Genomic DNA, 24,699 nt, shown 5'->3' with positions numbered 1-24,699 from the left:
ATTATACGTAGCTCTGTGCTCTCTCTTGGCGTGGATGAACAATTTCGCGTGCTCTAGCGCCTCGCTCTGCGCGCAGTCAGCTCTATACTAGCCTAGCTGGCTGATTCTATAAACTCGTTTCACCTCGCATGCGGAGTTGAAAAATAAAAATAACAATCAACCCTTCATCGCACGCGTGGGCAAACGAAAATGTTGTATGCAGTACACATACACGCGTGAATGGCTGCGGCGGAATCGAAATAATCTTAGCGAGGGCAAGAATGTTTCGGGAAATATTAACGGAATAATTACCGATGGATTTTCGTTGAAGCGGATATGTATAGCGTTATAAGCATTATTCGAATTTTCTTCCGGGGGGGGGGGGGGGNNNGGGGGGGGGGGGGGGGCGAGGGCGTATTATACGTGCGTAGCAAGCAAGCCATTACAATATATACCAGCTATATTTTCTACCAGGAATTTCTTAATGAAAAATTCTCGTTTCCGTTCGGCCTGTGTGTAGCGCACACACACACACACACCCCGCACACGTCTTTCAACCGGTAGAATTTACATTTCACGCGTTTTGCCTTCTCTGCCCTCGTTATATTCTAATCTCATTCGACTCTCTCTATCTCTCAGTCTCTCGTCCCGTGCGAGCAGCTGCCGGTGAGGCTCGAGCTTGCGAGCTTTCCGAGGCCCCCCCGCGCGCGCGTCATTTCGCACGCTCTGTCGCGCTTCTGCTGTGCTAGGTGCGGTGCAGCAGCACATTTTATAACGTATTCCACAGCTCGCAGCGTCTCTGACACAGATACGTTCCGTCCACTGCTGCTGCTGCTGCTACTATTCGACGCTTCTATATAACGCGATTCGTCTCTGCGACTATAAATCCAAATCTTTCGCATGTGTAAATATCGAGGAGTCTCGCGGACCGAACTTGTGCTCGCGCCGGGCGTGCACAGCTTTGATTTATCGACACAGTTTTCATGTTGCAGACGTCGAGGTCAAACTCTATACTTGCGGCGCGCGCGCGTGTGTGTGTAAGTGTGTACGCCTCGACGAAGAATGATAGAGATGCTCGGTTTGAATTTCGATTTTTTATTGTACTCCGACTAGATATTTTTACGTACTCGTATTGAAACGTCTCGAATAGATAAACTTTTTAACAAAGTCTTAAGGATATGAAAAGCGACTCTTAGATCATTATAAATGAGAAAGATTTGGCCCAAAGGTGCTGTTTAATCGTAATTGGTAGCCTAACAGAATATTATACTTGACTGTACGAGAAAGTTATTCTTACTTGTATCTGCAAAAGTGATTCGCCACTTGCGGGAGCGACATTCGCGCAGCACGCCATCTAGCGGCTGGTTGCAAAGTTGAATGAGGACAAAAAAGGAGGCTGTAGCGAAAATGAAAAAACTGTAGATCTAAGTGCAATTTTAACCCATGATAGTTTATGAAATTACAAGATTTTTGGTATAAAAAAATTAAATTTGGAGTTTCCATGCAAACTTGGGCAATACTGAGATCCAAAGTTTTGGCCATTTCACATTAAATGGTTACAAGAAGTGGCAGTTTTTCGTGTTCTGTGAGCTCAAATCACTTTATATATTATTAGACGTTATAGAAAATTTCATCAGCTTTCGAATGTTATAATAAAAAATGTATGTTTCGGGCAAATAAAAAACTTATGATTTTTTGAAAACGAAAAACTGCAAATTCCCAGAAGAGCCAATATTAAATGGCCAAAACATTGGATCTCAGTATTTCCTAAGTTTGCATGGAAACCCCAAATTTTTTTTTACCAAAAATCTTCTAACTTCATAAACTATCATCGGTTAAAATTTCACTTCAATCTAAAGTTTTTTTCCTTTTCGCTGCAGCCTCCATTTTTGCCCACTTTGTACTTCGCAACCAGCCACTAGATGGCGTGTTGCGCGAATGTCGTTCCCGCAAGTGGCGAATCACTTTTGAATATACAAGTAAGAGTAACTTTTCTAGTATGGTACCGACTTTCCGACCTTTTTTAACCTCACCTCTGGGCCAAATCTTTCGCATTTACAAATATCTAAGAGTTGCTTTTCATATTTCAGACGACGATTTCAAACTTTCGACAAGTGTGTACTATGTATGTGTATGTTTAAGCCTCAACGGAGAAATTTAAGCTCGCGTAGCTTATCTCCCGGTGCATGGTACTTTTGATCTTCCTATGCGCTTATAGAGTGCTAAGATGTTTTACGAAAAAACAGCATTCAGTAATAAAAGACAATGAAAAAACAAGAATAGCGGAATTTATAAAATTTTCCAAGATTCAAATCGTACGTGAACGTATATAGGTATATGAAAAAAAGAGAGATTCCATTCGAGACTGTCGAGTACAAAGTTAAAGTTCGCTTCAAGATTAAACAACTGGATGTTTTTGCTATACAATACCCTTACCTTACCTACTTGACCTGCATATTTTTTCAAATGATGGAAATAGATAACCGTTCGTGCTTGAGTACATTATGTACTGGGCAGATATTATAAATGTATTTTTGAGAAAACGATGAAGGACATCGATACAAAAGAAAACTTAAAGCTTCCGCTTGATATTTGCTCTTGATTTTATGTCGAGGTCCTCCAGTTTCATAAGATGCATTTCGATTATTTGGTTCAGTTTTCCAAAATTAAAAATCTTCATCAATAGTTCAGATAAAACAGTAAAAAGTTAAATATTTTTTATGCAAACAAATATATCGATAAATTAATTCATATTTCACTTTATAAAATGATTATTCAAACGATTTAAATGCCAAAGAAAAGTTCGATTCACGTAACATCCATCAAGTAGACAAATGTAACTCTCGTAGCCTTTAACGGCCTCGGTCGGTTGAGTCTTGGGGCGGCGTTTTAACGAGGCATCGATCTCTCGAACCTTTGAAGCGAGGCGATTCGAGTGATTTGAGAAACAGCGGCCCGATACTCGCGTACACAGTTACTTTGACGCCTGACCGACCCGAACAATTTTGCTTATCAAAAGGAGGAAATCAAATATTGCTGCACATTATACGTGTCGATCGGAGCGAAACGTTTGAAGAAATTTTGCCCTCCCCCCTGCCCCCTCGAATAAGTGCGATGCACTTAGCGGAATGAGTCGATAAATCAAACGCGCGCGCGCTTGGTGCACAATAAAATTGATAGATGAAAAAAAAACTCCGTTGTTATCAAGCCGCTCGAGGTTACAAAGCGACCGCCACCGATACGCTACATAGCTCGATTATATCGAAAAAAGAAAAATGAATAAAGGATTCGAGAGTGGATCGCCACCGCCGCAATAGTATTTAATGTCTTTTTGGGGATGGTTCGGATCAATTCGATATTCGTTTGTGGATTTTAATCGAAGCGGATAACTTCCCTTACCCTCCCGCTATCCGCGACCCCCGCGTATTCGAACGTCGTCGTTCGCATTCGAGTCACGTGAATCCGTGCGCGCTGTGCACCGCTAATTTTCCCGTTTTTAATACTCGAACGATCTCTCTCTCTCTCTGCATGAATTATACAACGATGAAAGGCCATTAATTTCGTGATTATACATGATTCATTCTGGTACTGCCACCGCCGTCGCTGTCGAGGGTACGATATATTATATTTGATCGTCGGATAATTTTCGCGCATGATAATTAGTACCCGCGCTCGCTCGGATATATATATATAATAATCCCAGCTACTTGAGAATCAAGCTCGGCTGCCGAGGGTTTTCGAGTCTAAGCTCGCGTACCACGTATATATGTACGATAAATGACTAGTAGCTAAAGGATGATCAGTAGTGGTAGTAGCAGCAGCAGCGCAGCTAGTTATGCTATTAATCCAAGACACGCCGACTGCGGCTTCCCTAGAAATCCCGAGGATCAAGAAGCAGCGGCTACAGGAGGAGGAGGAGTTTCTCTCGTGACAGTTGACCCGATGTGCGGCTTGTCGTCCTGTGCGGCAGCAGCCTTGGCATCTCAATCTCCGGCTCTCGAGAGCAAGGCACGTCGTCTGGGTGTCCGTTACAAACGCGTAGAGCGAAAGACACATACACGTAGGCGTCGGCTCGAGGAGGAGGAGGACCTAATATATATAATACAGTTTAAAGTGTACGAAACTCCGTGAAGGGCGTAAATGAAGTCACTCTCGGTCGAGAGTCGCTCCTGAACTGCGCTATCTATCGTATAAAATACTTAGTTACATCGTACGAGGGCTTCGTAGGCTCGTTGCTATATATATATGCTCATACAAGTATCGGGTTTACATGTGGCGCTGTTGAGAGTTTTGAGCATAACCGACGCAGAGAGAGAGAGAGGCAGTAGCATAGAGTATTTTGCGCGGGGGGCGCCTCTGACCTCTTGTGCAAAGTTAATGGTACACATATATACCTGCTATACTACATACAGAGCTTGCAAGCTCGCAGCTCGTCGCCTCGGGCTTATCAACCTCGGGCACACAAAGTTACATCGACTGTTTCTTCTTCTTCTTCTCTGTGTGTGTGTGTATGTGTTTGTGTGCTGCTGCACACTTTGCCTGATTATCTAGAGACGACGACGACGACGAGCGGCCCAGAGCAGCGCGCACAGACCATGTTAAACGCGCGCGCACTAATGTTTCCCATATAGTTATATGTATATATGCTACGAATTCTCTTGCGGCCGAAGTTTACTTGACGCTCGTAAATGCACCGATCATTAGGAGTACGAGATTTTCCCTTTGAGTCGCAAATTGCGCAGCTGCGTGTCTCTCTGGCACTCCTGTACGTAGTATATACGACGCTTACATTTATCGTATATAAAGTGCCGAGGTTGGGGTTTTAAAATATCTAAAAATATAATCGAGCGTTAGTTTCGAGCGATCAATCGGTTATCTTACGTATATGCATGGTCATCGCATACATCAACGGCTTCGACGCAATAAATTTACAGGACCTGTAATACGTACGATATATAGATTGCATCGAGCTTTTCGGCTCTCCGTGCGACTCTCAGATTTCGATCACTTCCTAGCTTATACGTATATGGTAGAGCTTTTTTTTTATTTATGTCCGCAAAAAACTAAGCCTGAACGAGGATTACTCTCCATGTATATCCATGCGTGTATACGCGCGCGTGTGTGTGTACGTAACTGCGACGTGTATAGATGTAGTCGCTGTGTCTCGTTGGTATGTAACTGTAAAAAAATCTAGTCCAGAATCACGTTGGCGATGTAGTTTTACCGAGTCTCGTTCGACGAGGACCACGGGTTTCACGACAACCTGGTTATCTTCTTCTGACAAAAAATTCATCAGACAAACGGCGTAAACTGTTTCAAGCGGTTCGGTTCCCACAGATGCAAGTAAGTCTCCAAACAGATTGCCATTTGACGGCTGCAGCATTATAAAATTGGTACAATTTTTTATTAGCTTTAAAATAAATAATGTGCTAGTCTAAAAAAATTTATTTGAAAAATTGAACCTTTTTTTTACATAAATTTATTACATTGCAGTAATTAATGACATTATAATATAAGAAAATTTTTTAATTAATCTTCCGAGCGCGTTATATTAAATTTTGTATGCTCCCTAAGTCGTAATGCTCGACAGGTGTGCCAAATCAATTTGTGTTGGAGGATTTCTTTCTGCGTGTATTGCGCGTAGGTTTGATACCATTATGCACCGAATCGATGTGTTTTTTGAGACTACTCTTATCTTTAAAATTATTGCCGCAAATATCACATGCATGTGTGACACCATTGTGCATCGTATCAATGTGCCTTTTGAGATGACTCTTTTCTGTAAATTTATTTCCGCAAATATCACAAGGATGGGTGATACCATTGTGCATCGCATAGTTGTGCCTTCTAGCATTACTTTTATCTGAGAACTTCTTTCCGCAAATATGACATGCATGTGTGACACCATTGTGCTTCGTATCAATGTGCTTTTTGAGACTAGCCTTTTCTGTAAATTTATTGCCGCAAATATCACAAGGATGGGTGACACCATTGTGCTTCGTATCAATGTGCCTTTTGAGATGACTCTTTTCTGTAAATTTATTTCCGCAAATATCACAAGGATGGGTGATACCATTGTGCATCGCATAGATGTGCCTTCTAGCATTACTTTTATCTGAGAACTTCTTTCCGCAAATATGACATGCATGTGTGACACCATTGTGCTTCGTATCAATGTGCTTTTTGAGACTAGCCTTTTCTGTAAATTTATTGCCGCAAATATCACAAGGATGGGTGACACCATTGTGCTTCGTATCAATGTGTTTTTTGAGATTACTCTTATTTGTAAATTTATTTCCGCAAATATCACATGTATGTTTGACACCATTGTGCATCGCGTCAATGTGCTTTTTGAGACTCATTTTATGTAATAACTTCTTTCCGCAAATATCACATGCATGTGTGACACCATTGTGCTTCGCATCAATGTGCTTTTTGAGATTACTCTTATTTGTAAATTTATATCCGCAAAAATCACATGCATGTTTGACACCATTGTGCTTCGCATCAATGTGCTTTTTGAGATTACACTTATTTGTAAATTTATTTCCGCAAATATCACATGCATGTTTGACACCATTGTGTATTGAGTCGATATGAATTTTGAGACTGGCCTTTACTGTAAATTTATTTCCGCAAATATCACATGCACTTCTTATTCCATTATGCATCGCATCGATGTGTTTTTTGAGAGAAGTTCTAAGTGTGAATTTGGACCCGCATATATCGCATGTGTGAGTGATTTTACTATGCATTGAAACGACGTGGCGTTTCAGAGCATCCTTCCGTGAAAATGTTTTTCCAAATCTGCCACAATCATGGCCATTACTAACATTCACTGATTGTTTGGTACCATTTCCTTTTTTATTTTTCTTATCAAGTTCACTATAAAAATCCGAATTCAATTTTTCTGCAGTGTCACCAAAAAATTCTTGTTTGACTTCCTTGCTAATTTCTACTCTAATTGTGTTTTGATTTTTGTAACCATCGTTATTATCTTTTACATTCCGCAAATGATTTGAAGGAAAATCGTCAATTTTCTTAACTGCTAACGAATTAAAGTTAAGTTTGACGTCTTCACATTCAGCTACTACTTCCACTTCTTCATCAAGCTTGCTTTCAAATTTAATGTCGCATTTTCGAAGTGTATGGGTCTGTTGAAAAATAAAATCTATGTGAGAATTTCCATAAAAGTAGAATAATAGGTACGCATAATTATCACCTCTTACCAAATTTTTTTGCTGACATGGTAAGAGTTGGAAGTTTTTAAGATCAGGTTTCTCGTCACTCATTTCACTATCATTTTCACTAATCGTCACATCACCAGGTTCCTCTTTCACTCTGAAATGACTTGAAAGAGGTTAAGTATTTTGTAATAATATTTTTATAATTTCATTCTCATAAAATGAAAACTACCTGATAGCTTGGTTAAATAAATCACTGGATTCCATCTTGATCGCTTCCTTTAACAATTTATTTTTCTGCTAATCACACTAACTACATACCCAATAAGACTGGCGAAGACCGATGAGCTACGTTCGCTATATTTTCAAAAACTACGACTAAGTGAAGGTTATGTGCGATCAGCTCTGCGGCATACTCCTCTGTGTAGCGATAATGCTATGGAATGCCTGCGCCCAAAACACCTTACCGGGCTACACACGGAGAGGTCATACATATATGTATTACGAAACAACAGAACAAGCACAGCACTATGTTTTCCACTTCATGTAATGAAATTTTAAAGATATCAAAGTCATCATAATTATATGTGCATGTTATTTTTTTACTACTTTATTTTTACCATTTTTTAATCTCAATATTGTTTATTATTTTCGATCCAACTCAAACTTGTTTAAATTTTGTTATTTTTAACAATGATTGGAACAACAATTTTCGTCTTCTTTAACCACAGATGGAAATAGAAATAGACACGATAAAAGTGTTTTCAAGACTTCAAGCCAGAAGATAATCCACAAACACACATACACAGACACTTGCAGGAGAGATGCTATTTTACGATCGTCCACTAGATTGGAGTAAATATGTTTCGGCCATATGGTATAGTTTATATAATTCTGAATCGAATGACGCTCAATCCAGATGAGTAACTCTTATCTTAATGAACGCGACGAAAATTTTTAGTATCGAATGCACAACTTCTTCCATCCATATAATATAAGATTATTACGAGGTGATCTAAAAACATTTTTTATTACCACAATTTCATCAAGCAGTTTGTATTAGCGTGTGCGCGGCATTGAAGAGAAAATATGACTTAATATCAATTGATCTAATAAACCATACGTAAATTATAAAAATAATCAATGGCACGGAAAGTAGGTCACGTTCGCTTTTAGTTCCGCTTTCGTTTCAATAAAAATTTATTCGAATCAAAAGCAAACAGACGTACATTCAAACGTATAATAATAAATATTTTTTCTATAAGCTAATAAAAGAGAAAAAAAGAGCCCATCTCTCTTTCACGAGTATAGGTTTTCACTATATTATTCTTTACAGAAGAAAAAGGAGAGAGAGAGGCAGCGATCGCCCAGCTATAGCGCACCACCGGTGATCAAAGTTAAATGGTTTCTGTTATCACAAATCCGTCGCTTTAACGACGGTGTCATAGATTTACGTAAAATCAATGATAAGTATCGCGTTGAATTGATGGCTTAGACTATGCAGTTTCATCTCCGAGAAGGAGTAAAAAAATATGTGCGGTTTTTTTTAACACCAGTGAAACAAAATGTTGAAAGAGATAATATTTATACATGTAAAATTGAAAAGCGTAGCGTTTTGTTATCGAATTAAAAATGTAATCTCGCCTCGTGCGTCTTTTAGATCGTTGAACTTCCCATACAGGACTTGTCGACAAATTTTAATAACGCCTCGGCAGCTCGATCAATTTTCAGTTGATACTCTATTCTTCGTGCCATGATTTACTCGGGCAAAAGTTACAAACACCGTCGAATAATGTATATATACGTTGTTTTCGGGTAATACTCCGACTCCCTCCGAAAACCACTCATCATCTTTGCTGCTTGCACAAAATAACTCACACGTGCAACATACATGTTTGGTGCGCTCGTGCGAGTATGTGTGTGTGTGTAACTTTTTCCATTAAATCAATATAATTCACGAGATAAAACTTCGTGTATACCGTATAGTCCGTTGAGGTTAATTTAAAAAATTCTCTGCGTACCAACACGACCCGCTGACCCAATTATCTTGACTTATTATTTAAAAAAAAAAAGTCCATCGGAAAATTTTATACGGAAAAGATGAAAATTCGCGTATCTCTCGTCCATGGTGAAAGACGAAGAATCGCTGTGTCGATATTTAATTTTTATTGCTAAAACTAACGGACGATTAAAATTTTCAATCGAGTGAGACATTCCGTCAAAACGAGCGGGCACGAAATTAATTCGATAAAGTTTATAAAGAACAAATTTCATGAATTTAAAATAAATAAATTTTCATCTCGACTAGAGTGGCGTTTGATTTATTTCGCTCTTCCAACATTTTCATCTTGATTCCATTATTTGATGAATAATACATATTGTATCGCCGCACGGGTTTTGCACGTCTTGCTGCCGCTGCGAACGCAAGAAGAGACTATTTCTATGCATAACGCCAATTTTCTCAAGTATTAAAACAGGTGCCGCCGCTGCTGCTTCAGTCAAAAACTTCTCGTTTAGACGCCTAGTTTTGCTAAGTGCTCATCACATGGAATTAAGCTGATTACATTTCCTTTTAAAATGCGCTTCAACTCCTTTTTTATTTTTGCAAAGACTTTCCTCTCCGGGGCTTGCTTTTTATTTATAAAGATTATCAACACCCACTACAGCACGCGCACAAAGAAAATACAAAGAGTCTTCCTTGCCTCATCGGAAATCGTGTTACGCTGTTTTAATTAAAAAAGTGGTAAAATTTCTAAAAATTTATAGATTACGTGTTCAGTTTTATCTCTACGATGCATTTTTTACAAAGCGAACTCATCAATCAAGAAAAATAAAGGCGAAAGGAAAAAAGTAGCCACTCTCAGCTCTCCTAATTAGGAAACATCTTAGCGCGTATACTTGCATTTATATAATCTAAAAAATCCAGGCGAGCGAGTCATTACCGTCATCATCCGTGAATATTTTTGTTTTCCCGCAGCACTTTTCTCGCCTTTTGCACTCCGCTGCCTCGTGGAAAGAAGCCACTTGTTATAGTTTCACGTGCGTCACGGCGAGATATGTTTTTAATTTACGTATTCTCTCTCCCTCTCTCTCTTTCACGCCGAGTATATACTTCTGTACTATACTCTATACCAGTAGTTGTGTGTATACTCTATGTGATGCAAATAGCATATAGCTGTTGACTTCCGCCTGGAAAGTCTTTGTTATCCGCGCTGGTAACACGAACATGCACAGTTCGAGGGGGCTGTTAAATAAGTAAGAGAAAAGGCAACGTCATGGTTTCTTGGTTTTTATATCTTCGTGTCGTGCGTGAGCGCGACTGTATATAAGCTCAGCCGGCAGAAAATATTGCCTTTTTATGCTCGGAAAAAATTCCTCCCTCAAAAATCGTGTAAATATTCGAGTGTGAAAAAGGCCCGAACAGTCATTGTTAGAGATGGATAAAAAAAAAACGTAGGCCGTATATTTCTTGCGTTCGCTTTATTTACGTTGACTCCATTGTTCCTGCGACAAATTGTATTATAATTTATTTTGTGCTTTAAATTGAAATGCACCGAATAACTAGGGTAAACGAATCTCGAATGTAACACAACATGTCGCTACAATCATCTAATGTTTGAGTTTCATTTTGCAATGTACACACTGCTTTTAAATAAAGTTAAGTTCATCGCACTGCTCCCCCATTTCGTGTAACAAGCGCGTCTGCTTTTGAAATAACTGCAAATTTTGATCTCATTAACGGAATTATTCTCACAAAAATGAAGCTATACAATTCGTTCCTTTTATTACACGGTCGCGATAAAAAGTTGCGTGCTCGCAAGCACTGTTCGAATCAACGCAAAGTAACGCTCGAAAAGGCTATAAAAAAGCATCGTTTTCCAAAATCGCAAAGTTTTGCGGCAGCAGCAGCAAAAAAAAAAACAATTTGCAAGCTCCGTTCGCGCGCACGCGAATTCTATTTTCGCGCATTCGTGGTGGTGGTGCACATAAGCGGGATACTGTACAGAGAGAGAGATGGCGATGATAAGCGCTCGCGCACGGGCGGATATGGCGACGTTCCAAAGTTCACTTTCAGCTTGAGACCTTGGGGCGCGGGTATGAGAGAGGCGAGGGTGGATGCTCGTACAGATATAGGGTCGCGTTGCATTTTTTTTCTCGCCACTATACTGCTTCGCCTTCTCTCCACCCGCGTAAACTACTTATATATTTCAGCTGCTGCTTTTTTTCTCCCTCTCTCGTCGTCGTCGTTGTGTGTAAGCTCGCGTCGTGGGCAGTGTGGTGTGTCCCACTTGTGTGTATATATACGCTGCACGAATTTCTGTGGATAACCCTCCCCCCGAGCTATAAAAGGATTGTTTGTCGAATTTTATAGCATAATAAGTACGATACTCTAAACAATTGCGTTGATTACGGATTTTTGTTTTCTTTTTTGATGCGGAAAACTCGAACGAACTAATCTGCGTTATTTAACTTTATACAAGTAAAGTTATTTTGCTCGGAACAATTTCATTTTATTATATTTTTCTTTACTTCTTTTTTCTCGCAAAAGGGGTATAAAAGTATTAGGAGAACTACATGTCTTATTCTAAAGAAATTCCCTCTGATATTTTTGCAGAAAATTTGTTGTTTTACAACGCACTCACATTCCTCTTTCTGCTTTCAACTATATATAAGATATAATTTTCTTCTCTATGAAGCATCTCGCGCATAAGTATCCCATTTAATCAATCATCCTAAAAAAAGCACTTCAACCGAGAACCACTTTCGAAATTTTAAATTCTTTTGGAAATGTAACGTACACTGTTAAAAAAAAAAATGTCCGACTAAAACGAAAGCGAATAAAATGCACAAGTGAAGTGATTTATTTACAAAGACCTCGCTGCAGATGATGATAACTCTGAAGTTTCGGGTCGTATACTTTTCGGTGGAAAAATTCACCTTTTTTTCAATGCAAAGTTGTGTGCTGCACGAACACAGCCGCGCGATAATGTTAAGTTAAGAATGCAAACTTTTTTTTCGTCGCGATGCGCCGCTGCCCTTATTGTAGGAGGAAGGAAAAGTCGATGCACAGAATGTATGTTTACAACCGATGCATTGATTTTATGCGTAGGATAAAATCCGAAAACATCAAGGACGTTTGATAAATTCAAAAATAATCCTGAACATTACGTTATCTTTTTTCATAGTTAATAATTCATCACTATAGGGCAAAATTGAGGATATAAATCATTGGAATTTTGATATATTTCACGAAATTCATTTGTCGTATACGCGTTACAAAAACAGAAAAGCCACGCAATCGGGTACATCTGTGCGCTCTTAATGCAACTGCCGAAATCGAGGACAGTATCCGAAATGCGCACTACTAAAAAGACAAGGGCCACTCTATATAGTCGATCGTAAATTTCTAAAGCTCTCGCTGTTACAGCTATACACATCGTTCTAAAATGTTCGTCGAGATTCAAGTGCATGTTTACGCAATCGTGTAAATGTTACTTATTTAATGAAACGAGAAAAGAGAGACACGGTGGGATAGAGCCAATAACCAACTTTTTTTTTCTCTACCAAACTTTCTGGCGGAGAAAACATCTTATCATTTTGCATGAGAATCCCAAAGCGATAAAGTTAGTGCCGGCTTGCAGTTTGGGAAAGAAGCGCGGAAATTGCGCGGACGTACGTGCATAAAATAAAGCGTCATCAAAATCGTGCTACGTGATGCATCACCCTCCCGCGCACGCGTTCATTGCTCGTATTATAGTTTTGTAAATTCTACATACCAATGGAAAACTTTGTAAAAGACTTAATTCTGCGTCTTTCACTGGTAATTATGGCACGGATCGTAAACAACCATTATGCAGAGCACACAAAGAATGTACAAGTACATAAATATCATTGGCTTTCTTCTTCCACGGCACGACTCTCGAGAACTTTATAAAAGCGTAATATGTAAGTCACAAAGATATTGCTCTTGACAACTGCTCAAAAAAGCTGAAACTACTTTATTCAGCAACTTTTGGAGATTTACTCGAGAACTTTTGTGGCATTCGTCGTTTACATCTACACGTGTAAAAAGATAAAGATGCTCAGTTTGAATTTCACTTTTTTATCGGACTCGACAAGATACTTTTACTTGAATTTTTATTGTGATGCATCGAATAAATGAAATTGTATCAAAATTCCCTGAAATTGATGGATACAATTTTTTTCCCCGTTTCAAACTTGTAACCGACCGCTAGGTGGCTACGGCAAAGTCGTTCTCGCAAGTGGAAAATTGTTTTGACGATATAAGTACAGGTGACTTGTCTGTTATCGTTGGCAATTGTTTTATTTCCAAGCAATTGACAATTTTTTATCCACTCTGAGCATTTTTCGTTTATAGATTTTACCCTTCATTCAGAGAAAATTTCCCGTTTATAGGATAGCCTATTATTTAAAGTCATATTTCGTTCGAATCAGCCCCGTCATTCTCTCCTCATTCGGGGCCCCCAAAACCTACTTCTTCATTCTAATAGCTGTTAAAGTTTGAGATGGATGAGCGATTATTGCAGTGTCATGTTCTAGCTATATGTCGAAACAGAAAGCACTGCACTTTCAAGTTCCCCTAACGCCACCTAGCGTTAATAAGTCCACGCTGAATTTTAGCGGGCTTTTTCTACTTCAAAACAACGCCAAAATTCAAGATATCAATTTAGCGACACCTCTATTAACAATCGCCCCCAATGGCGTCCACCGATGCGAGCGACCAAGAAAAGTTATCCGTACGGGAAATTTCACTGTAATTAAAAAAACTTAACGCAAAGGACTATTCTATATGGTGCTTTTTACAATATTTTCATTGTTAAGGGGGGAAAGGTACCTTAAACCTACATTTATAAAAAATTTATTAAAAATGAAGAAAAAATTTTTTTTTGGAATATACAGAGAAAACTCTGTTTTCTTCACTCTTTTTTCAAAGTTTTTCACTCTGGAATATAAAAATTGAGGTCCCAGTCACCATAGAACCCTCCTCGATGAAGCAAGCCCACAGTTCTGACAGGTACCCCTGTGCCGTAGGATCCAGCTAGAACCGATGGTTCAATCATGGTCCTTGGGGTCTCATTTTGATCATTAGATGTGTGGTTACAAACGCAAGCACTTTCAGATTTTTTAATTAGTTATACACAATTTGCCAGCCACATATATACATTTATTCATTAAAATATATGATAAAATGACAGATTATGCTACATCATAGCCTGAAAAAAGTGCTCATTTGTCCTAATACCTTTGAAAGTGCTTGCGTTTGTAGCCATTCTCATGTAGAACAATCCCTGAAAATTTCAGCTCATTTGCTCAAACGGTTTACATGGAAAGTTACGGCAACAAAGCAATTTTGAGATAAAACGTTCCTGCCCAAGAGTTGAAAAAAACCAAAATACATCAATATATGTCATAATGATACTCTCATGTCACTGAGGCTGCTTTAAACTTTTTGGACAATAAAAAACAGTAATTCAACTTGAAATTTCAACATATTAGACCCACAAGGACAATGTTCAATAATCCCAGACAGACACACAAAGCCAAATTATAAGTTTTACTAAAATGTTAGCATACGCTAATATGGGTTTTATGTGGAAACTGGTAACTAAGTTGATTATGTCCAAATCAACTTTTCACACTAATATACACAATCTCACATTAGAACTTGAACTCAGCCCTCTACCTATATTCACTCACATTCATAAAACAACAATCATTGGATCTATAGTTGGAAATAAAATCACTCAAAATTGATCAATTATCACTAATCTTAGTTATCACATGCAACATACAATAATATACATGATACAGTTATATACACATACATAAAGTACAGTGACATACATGTACACTGATGTATATATGTCAATTTACATATGTACTGCTGTATTTCTTGAATTTGAACTGCTAAAAATGTAACATTTTTATAACAAGCAATTGAAGCATCTTCATAGCTTTATTATAAATCACTATGTCAAGTTGCAAAGATATAACTTCACTGTACATGTACTTTTTTCACTTTCAAAAAAATGTAATTTTTAGCCATTGGAAAATCAAGATGCAGTCAGCAGACTGTTATTGACATTTGATCAGGGCTCGCGCACGAAACAGAGAGAGACATAAGATATGCCGAAACCCACGTGCAGCGAGTGGTGGCGTTACTGTACACCTATAGCCATGTAAACAAACAAATTTCTGCAAGATGTACTCTAACCAAAGAATAAAATGAGTATCAATAGACGGCGCTACCGACTCATGAAAGTCTCGAGATTCATGAGAGAATGGAAACAATATATTTTTAAATAATCGTAGAAGTATCGGTACTGAATAGGCTGTACATCACGGTACAGTTAAAATTTTTCAATTCCGATCACAGCACTGGAAAGCTGAGGAAAAATCCTATAAAAAAAGTCAATAAAACAAAATTTTTTTTTTTTGAGATTTTAGGTACTTTTCCCCCCTTAAACTGAGATTTTCGACTGTTAAGCTCGATGAGATTTTTATCCGAACAAGTATGTATAATGTTTCCTCAAAGTAGCCTCAAACATCCAGAAATGCTCAGTGTCTTCCTAAAGGTATACTTTATTTAGATAACAATTGTTTACAACCGTTGCATCGGTGTAAATCCCTGCATACTCTTGCACGTCCTCGTTAAACTTTATTGCCGAAACGAAGGGCTTGGTAGGTTAAAATCAAATCTTTTTTCCAAATTTTCGACAATTTTCAAAGAAGTCTATGCATCTGCTTATCAATTATGAAAAACAACAAAATGTTGAAATGAACTGCCGCTTGAATATCGTTTTGAATATGCTTTTAACACTCCGAAAGTACTAAAATTATTCTCATTACCATGAAAAACTTTCTAAACTCCAAACGCACAAAAGTAACCCCCAAAAAAGCTTTGAGTAACAATGCCTATGAATCAAGGGTAGAAGAATAACTGGTCCAGCCGTGAATGCTCAAGCAAAGTCGCAGAGCGCGGCCGTGTGACTCCATTAACTAGCTTATCTGCTTCGTACATAAATTTTCCGCGCGAACTGGCTGAACTGCGCGAAGCTTGAGTGCTCATTGTGGCCCCCCTGTGTGCGGCGCATGTACCACACTCGTAAAAGCTCGTTCACACGTACGGTTTTATATTCGACCATCTGCCGCTGTTGCGGCTGTGCAGCGCAAATTTGCCTTTCGCCGCAGATATGGCCTGGCCTTTTCTTTTTTTTTTTTCTTTTTTTTCATCTTCTTTTCGCCCATTTTCGAAATGCCGAAACCTCGACGACCAAAAGTGAATTCGCAAAAACCTCAAGCTGCTTATGCTTTCGCGAGACAATTTAATAATGCGCACCATGCGAGAGATTGAATTATTAAAGTCGAGGGCTAGAATTTTATTAAAACTTTTACTCTTGAGACCCTCAGCAATGGGATGCTAAATTTCGTAATCTTAGTATTAATTCCGCTCGTTTTAAGGTAATTGTACAGATTTTTCAAATGCTTCTGTTTCCACGAAGAAATTAACAAATACTTTTATGTATAAAAATTCGTGCAGTAAATAATAAAGAATAATTTTTCATTTTTTCGCTTACGTAACGCAAAATATTTTAAAATTGTATAATTTACAATATATTTTTACGTAAGCAGTATCAAAACAGCATCTTTGGACGTCCCTTTCAGGTCAATAAGTTTACTGCCGCATAATTTCATTATTACAGTGTTTCAGACCACAACGATCGATATCCATTGAAATCGCATCATCGGTGTCGAGATCGTAAGTATAATACGCGAGCGATCGTTGTAATAAGCCTAAATTTTAAATTCAAGTCTGAGATTCTGCATTACGAGACAATTTTGAAGCCCAGCCAATAGGATAATACATTTGCGCTGTGCAAGTCTACAAATTGCACGCGCGCTTGTAAATGTGCGAATGTGCATTAAGATAGCGCAAGTTCTAGAGGGAGCAATTAATAATCTTAGCTCCAGTATTGCCAAACGTTTATACCAAAGAGGCTTTTACTTGCCGTTTGAACCGGTGTTTACGGCCTTTAATAGGTACGCGGCCGAAGCCAGCTGGCTCGGTATCATTTAATTTTCCGTCTCTTTCGAATATAATGCAATAAAAGCACGAGACGTACCTTGGAATATATAATGTGTTAATTCGATTCGAGTTTTTTTTCCCTGATAATTTTCTTTCTTGCAATATTTCTTTGTGAGCTCTCAAAGCTCGAATGATTCCAGTAGAAATATCAACGAATGCAATTATCTGTACGTATACGTAGCTTTTAACTAGAACAATACTTGTCGGCTGCATCATTGACAGCATTGAATTATCTATATCGTTTCATTAAGAAGTCGCATTTTTTTTATCGAAATCTACTTCTCTCTTCTACGGCAGAACAAATCATTTACCGTGTACGCAACGCTCATTCTAATTCACCGTGGCGATAAAAATCGATGGCAGTAAAAGCAGTCACTGTACATTGGTTTTTGAAATACAGCCAAGTACTTTGTGTACGTGCGTTGCGTCACGATCGTTACCCTTGCACCCCGACGCCATATCCTATAAGGCTGCGGACAGTAAAAACAAGAAAATAACCAGTGCAGATAGTCTAAGTAGTAAAAGTCAATATGCAGTCGTTCCGGTATCGACGCGTTCTTTTTTTTTTCCTGCTTTTTCCGTTTTGGAAATTCGCGCAATAAAAAACGTTCGAAGAGCCCTTTGAAAGGTTCTACTGGACAAATTTATAAGGTGATTGCACAATCGGTCTTCAATTTCGACTCGTTTGTAAATTGATGGGGTGTGCGAGAAAGGCCATGCCTATTGTCGAAAATGTCCCTTTCTACATTATCAACGAGTGATTTTCGCTACTATTTCTTGATAATCTATTCTCGTTTTCAATTTGTTCTAAATTATCGATTTATTTAAAACAATCGAGAGAAATGTTGACTTTGAATTCAAATATCAAATAAAATAATATACCCGATTCTACGTATACATTCGATTTTTTCTCTATATTTACCGAAGCGATCGATATCCGCATACACGTCCAAGGTAAGCAGTCACTAATTTTTTTTCTCGTTTACTCAATTCAAATGTCGTATTTGTATGGGTTCCGCGAGTAAACCACATTCGTCCTATACAGAAGGGAAAATTGTCAAGGCAAAGGCTTGTTTTCAAATGGAATTACTATCTCCATGATAAACCTGCGGTTAGAGTCATCGGATGTTTTTGCATATAAATTGCTTTGCTGAATGGTAACCGACAGACTCGCGCTCCGGCAAAGATCTGTATTTATAATAATCAAGCAACCCATTCACGACCTTACAAAGCTTTCATTTATCGCAGAGGCAAAATTTATACTCTCAGCCTCGACAAATATATAAATACACGTTGCTCTTCGGTTAAGACAAAACCGAGAAAATAGTTAAAATCCGAGCACGTATACGGCCGCGCGCGGGCGGCATGCGTCACTTTATTCGATTCAAAACAAAAACACACGGAGAATATGTATATGAAAGAAAAACAAAAGAGTATGAAGCATTCATAGCGGTAGTACATCTTGACTATTTATAGTATGCAACCTGACACCTTTTTGTCAAGTGTATACTTTTTTATTATTCACATTTATACGAGCGCGAACTTTGTTGAAAAGTTTCAATATTACGTACAACAATTGTCTTTTTTATGCGATCTCGCCTCTCTCTCTTTTTTTATATCTACACTGTCTCTGCGCATGAATATTACAGCGAAGTCGCGCTATCTCGAACTTTTTCAAATTCGCAGCGAGGTCGTCGCGGCGGCGAACATTTTTATTATCGGCGCGTGGGTAAGAATCGAGTTAGAGTTTTGATTTTCCGCGCTATTTCTTTCTCGTCGTCCGTGATTATCATTTCGCTATTCAAAATACACGGATGAGCCCCCGTTTCGCTGCGTCCATGAATAAAAGCGATATTTTATCAATGAATCATCGATTCGCCGCTCGTTGTGCGCGTGTTGTCCTAAACGATCGTATGCATAATGTAAAAAGCGCTGATTTCAGAGCTGTTTCGATTCGCATGTACGACTCTCTCGACGTACCATAAGTGCAATAAATTTAATTGACCTGTAGTTAAAGTGTCGGCAGTCATTCTTTATGTACGGCCGCGAATGTTTTCACCTGCTCGGCTGAGCGCAATTTTATATTTGATGCTCTAGATAAAACCGATATATACAAGGTGAGTCAACCAATTCACGAAGACCAAAGTACACAGTGCGATTCTTGTTATTTTTCACGTAACAGTTGTAAAATTACGTTCGATGAAAAGCTTCAATGATAAATCATTCGATAATTGATACGTCGCGAGCGAAGAAAAAGGACGCGCGGGTGCTGAAAGCAATCGCTCGTGCGCTGTCTCTCTCTCACTTTTTTTCCTCCGCAATCTAGCCTTAGAGAGAGAGAGCACGTTGAATACCCGCAATTACAAAAATGACGCAGTGCGGACGCGGCGAGGGAGAGAGATGCTATCTCGTCCGTGTGCCACTCGTGTCCTCGCGCTGCTGCCGCCACTGCTGAGCTTTGCCTTTCCACACCCTCGCGCGCGCGTCTCTTGTATCGAGTGTGCCGCAGCAGCAGCAGCAGCAAACCAATCGTTAGTCGCAGGCGTCGTTGTCGTCGTCGTTGTTGCATCATTACTGCATCATTTTCGTAATAATTACATCCTTTGCTCGCGCTAAAAGGAGGCGAATGAGAGAGACGAGCAAAAGACAAACTGAAAGCTTCGCGGGGGTGAAAGCCAAAGAACGACGCTGCAATTATCTACTACGCTTTTTTTCTTCTCTCTCCTTTTTTTTTCTCACCACATGACTTGTGTTTGAAAATTGAAGTACTGACCCAAATATACGGTCCAAGACATGGAAGATAACGGCGCGTACGTGAAAAATATTTTCAAATATAACGCGAGAATTGAAAGAAAGTGATGATTGTTGCTGGATTCAGCGAATTTCATTATAAGACAATTTTTAAACTTAAATTTTTTACCCCGACAAAAAAATCAGCTTTTCGTAAATATTTTTGAAATGTTCATTCCCGTAGTTTCTATTTTCGAAACTTGATATTAGATCTACTCTAATTTGGAGTATAGTTTATTTGTTGAAGACTTTGATGGCAATTTTAATTCAAAAATATCTTTGTTTACAATTTTTATGGCACGATCATTACGATCGCAATTAAAATCGAATGGAAATTTCAGATTTTCATACGTTATGGATTCGATCTGTAAAAATATCATAAATTTATTGAGATTATATTCTAATTGAGAAACTCTGAACTGTTTATGAGTTTTCCATCCGAGCCTCGCACCTAATGTTGACCCAAATCGATTATGTTTACAGTGTGTCGAATTGTCGTAATGCCCGTCGAATTATTATTTCCACAGAAGAGACGATACTCAATGTTATTTATGTACACTTATAAATTAATTTTCTAACAATTGCTGAGCAATCATACGGGTTTAATGTACAGCTGTCGATTTTCAAAATATTTTGATTACCATTTCTAAGCATGACGTGTATTAATTTTCTCCGCATTTGTTCCACATTTTGAGTTCGTGCGTGTGCGAGGCATCAGTATCGTATCGAATTTTGCGAGGAAAGGAAACTATTATTCCGTCAGTTAAAATTTCATTTCCAACTCGCACCTCTCACGAACTGAAATCTCCTTTTTCAACTGGACCAACTTTGATCTTCCATCATGGCCACCGCGAACAATGGGCAGACCTTCTTGTTATCAGTAGTCATATGCGCTGCTATACATAGCGTTTTATGGACCGTCTACTCTTACATTGATCCGACTAATCGTGTTCCTAAGTATTACTTTCTTGCACTTTCGTTTTTCATTGTACAAATACTAGTCAATAAGATTCGTAAAGCTATAGGTTATTAAGCAAAAATACCATGTTCGAAACAGTGACGTAAATTTGTTTTTTCATGCTTTTTAATATTCAGTAACTTGACTAATAGTTTTGTGATTATTACCTCGACGAATTTATAATATTTGTAAAACGCACTGCTGTTCGTACAATGTTTTGTATAATTTTGTCACTTGCTTATGTACTATATGTAATTTTATCTCAATAATAATTTGGACTCAATATGTGATTTGGTTTTGTTTTAATTATTCCTTTACCTTTCTAATAATTCATAACTTTCATGTATTATAATTAAACATCAATCTCGACAATCTACTTTGAAATCAATGAAATAAAATAAAAAAATGTTCTGATTTAATTTTATATTGATATTGATTAAATGAAATTAGCTTACTTTTTATATTCGATTTTCAGAAATACAAATCTAACGTTACGTATTTTACATACTTTAAATAAATATTGAGGTTTTTATCTGTTTGTTTTCGCATGTGGAGAAAAGCAACACCAATCGATTTTTGAAAAAATTTCACATCAGAACATCTATTAAAATCGTTCTCGACATTAAAACTGAATTTATTTCAGTATAATCCTTTTTTACCACGAAAGCCATGATCTACCCCCATCCATCGCAAAAAAGTTCCATGAATATCGCGAACGATTTTGCATGTACCCTGGTATACGTTAAGATGTAGTGAGGCGTAAAATTTCCTGTTAAGAATCTTGATTATAAAAGTCTGTCAATCGTAAAATGAAATTCTAATATCTAATTTCCCTAGACACATATATCAGCAAAAAGAAAGTTGCTGATTCGATACGCAATCAATTATAATAAATCCATTTTTTTTTAAATAAAATAATGCGCCGAGCTCTACGATAGTTCGAACGAAAATTCAATACATTTTTAAATAGAAATTCTACTGCTTACGTCGAGCACAAGTGTGTGCGCGCTTGTGTGTGTGTGAGAGAAAGAGAGAGAGAGCAACGCGGGAGAGAAAACATCTCGCCGCGCAGTAGTACGCGTCGCTGATATATTTATAGTCTCGCGACTCTCTGTCGAACTATAATGGTAAAAAGGTCAAAGCTTCTTGTACATAGAAGACCAAGTTGCTGTGCTCGTGAGTTGCGGTACTACTACACCTTATACGTGCGCTAGTACGGTATATAGCGGCAGCGGGTCGACGCTGGAAAATCTTTTCATGAATGATTCAGTGCCTACTTAACACCTCGGGACGTAACATTATTTTTTCATTGACGAATTATACTTTTTTTTCAGGTTATATTTCGGCGAATACGTAATATTTAAAATTACACGGTCGGCAATAAAAAAAGTTATCTTCGTTCCATAATTCAATCTTTTTTCGCACGGAATTTCGACGTGCTTTTTTTGAGCTTTCTATCGAAAATCTTTTGAAAAAATCACATGGATGGTCGTTCGTTTCATTGTATGTTAAACTTTCGCGTAATCTTTTATGAAAATATTCAATGGAATAGAATGCCCAGAGAACCTATTCAAACGTTTTGATTTTTTCTCTGGCTTCGGAATCCTCGCGAGACAATCCAAAGAGAAATGATCTATTGTATCGTTCGTACTTTTTTCGAATCGAGCTTTACATTCAAAGCGCTAAAAAAAAGTTTCCTCGTGGTAAACGTTTTATCACTCGGTGAAAAAGTTTTACTTTGGTGTTCGAGCAGACTCAATTAAACGATACAAACAGGCTGATGAATTACTCTAAGCCTACGCTATTTGTTTCCAACAAGATTTTAAGGTTATTCCTATCAAAACATCATTTGAAAAGCAAGCTTAAAAAATAACAAGCTTTCTCAGATGTGTATCTCATCGATCTCAACGACGATGAGCATATATGTTTGTTGTGTACGTGCGAGGGCTTATTTAACCAAAATAGCACACACAAACACACACACATACATACGAGCACGCGCGAACGTCAACCAAGTTCGTGCGTAACCTTCATCTTGGTTTTTTTCTCTAAAAACACTTTTAGTTTTATCGAACATACGTGTATTCATTGAAAATTATTTTACTGCAGTTCGAAATCGTCAGCTGACGACCGGATACAGTTTTCTCAAAACTTTTAAAAATACACAGTCTACTCATTCCCGTACGATGCATAGTCATACAGCAGCAAGCCGAGCACGTGAGCTTGCGACGTGCGTGCGCTGCTATTTCCTCTCTCTCTCTCTCTCTCTCTATCTCTGTCTCTTTTTCGCTCTGCATTATGGTGTGCTTACAACCGTACGGAGCTTAATGCATGAAAATATCCAAGACACACATACACACACACACACACACACACACTCGTTCGTGAGTAATTATTTATGCATAACTCTTTTCTTTTTATTTTTTACACCCTCTCATACGGTCGTGCACTGTACACGTTAAGTTTCTTTATACTTCCTCGTTCTTTTCATTGATTTCGCTGTGCAGCGGCTAATAGCAGTAGCAGCAGTAGCAGCAGCAGCAGCAACAGTAAGCTCTGCCGTATAGCGGTGGCCTACATTGGCACGCATAATAGGACATTCGTTGCTGATACATAAACAAGATAACACGCGCGCACAGCATCGATCGGCCACTTTGTATTATATGGGGAAAGCACCAAGATAGAGAATAGAATTATTCCATACAGTGCAGGAGAAAAAAGCTCGAGCGAGCGAGCTTTCGCCACGCTGCCATTGGTTCGGAGTAATTCCGTATGTATTGAAGTAACAAGTGGATGACGAATTTACAGGAGAGAGAGAGAGATTTGAATATTTACCAAGGCGACGAGCGGCATGATGATTTGCTCGATGCTGCGAGTCTTGAAATCGCAAAGCAGCCGCATTTGCTCGTAGTAGTTCGTGTCGTCGGCGGAAGCATGATGATCAATGTTCGTGCGATTTTGCGGCGACGTTGTCTCGAAATTCGAAGTTGGCGAGGCAGCTGCAGCACCAAGTTCAGTCGCTGTCGCCATTTCTAGCCGCGCACGTTAAAACAACAACAACAACAACAACACCACTACGCGACACACATGTGCGACTATTTTTTTTTTGTATTTGTTTTTTTTTCAATGTTTACGAATCTCCGAAACTCTCCACACTACCGATAATACTCGAGAAGCCGAGGAGGACCCTCGATGCCCACGTATCTACGTGCTAGGCAAAAATTTTCTTTCTTTTTTTTTGTTCGCTCGTTTCTCCACTATATGCAGCTGCTGCTTGGCCCGCGCGCACGCGGACGCAGAGCGAGAGTTGAAGTGTGCACGTAGTCGTCGTACGGTACGGTAGCACACGACGCGAAAGAGAGAGAAGCACACATATAGAGGAGGGTTCGTTGCACCCCTCTTTCGTTCGTGAGTCGAGTCGAGTCGAGTCGCCGCCGCGTGCGCACACGCAATAATGTGCGTGCCGGTATACTTATTGCGCGAGAGTGTGTGTGCAAGCACTGCTGCTCAACACATATTCGCAAGCTGCGCCGATACTACTGACCCTCGGTGGCGGTTCGGCCAACTTCCGACTGCTCTATATATTTGTATATAAAAGGTTCGCCGTTTATATATTTGAAAATTCGCGACGACTTGCCGTTCGGTGCTGACATCCGATGGTTGCTCGGAGAACACTGGAG

At 38.7% G+C, this 24,699-nt stretch overlaps 1 protein-coding gene across 1 annotated transcript in view; it reads right to left on the bottom strand.

Moving 5' to 3' along the window:
• The window catches only part of LOC106652908 (alpha-catulin), a 93,471-nt gene extending 69,263 nt beyond the window's left edge, over positions 1–24,208 (bottom strand). Inside the window, exon 1 of the mRNA XM_014372075.2 lies at positions 23,855–24,208. Within this exon, the coding sequence (XP_014227561.1) occupies positions 23,855–24,049 (195 nt within the window). The 5' untranslated portion in view covers positions 24,050–24,208. The remainder of the gene's footprint in view (positions 1–23,854) is intronic.
• Between the last annotated feature and the right edge of the window lie 491 nt (positions 24,209–24,699).

Source organism: Trichogramma pretiosum, unplaced genomic scaffold (genome assembly GCF_000599845.2).
Source record: "Trichogramma pretiosum strain Unisexual culture from Peru unplaced genomic scaffold, Tpre_2.0 scaffold58, whole genome shotgun sequence".
In the NCBI taxonomy this organism is placed as follows: Eukaryota; Metazoa; Arthropoda; class Insecta; order Hymenoptera; family Trichogrammatidae; genus Trichogramma; species Trichogramma pretiosum.
The sequence above is the reverse complement of the archived record's forward strand: the minus strand, read 5'-3'. Positions and strand labels throughout refer to the sequence as shown.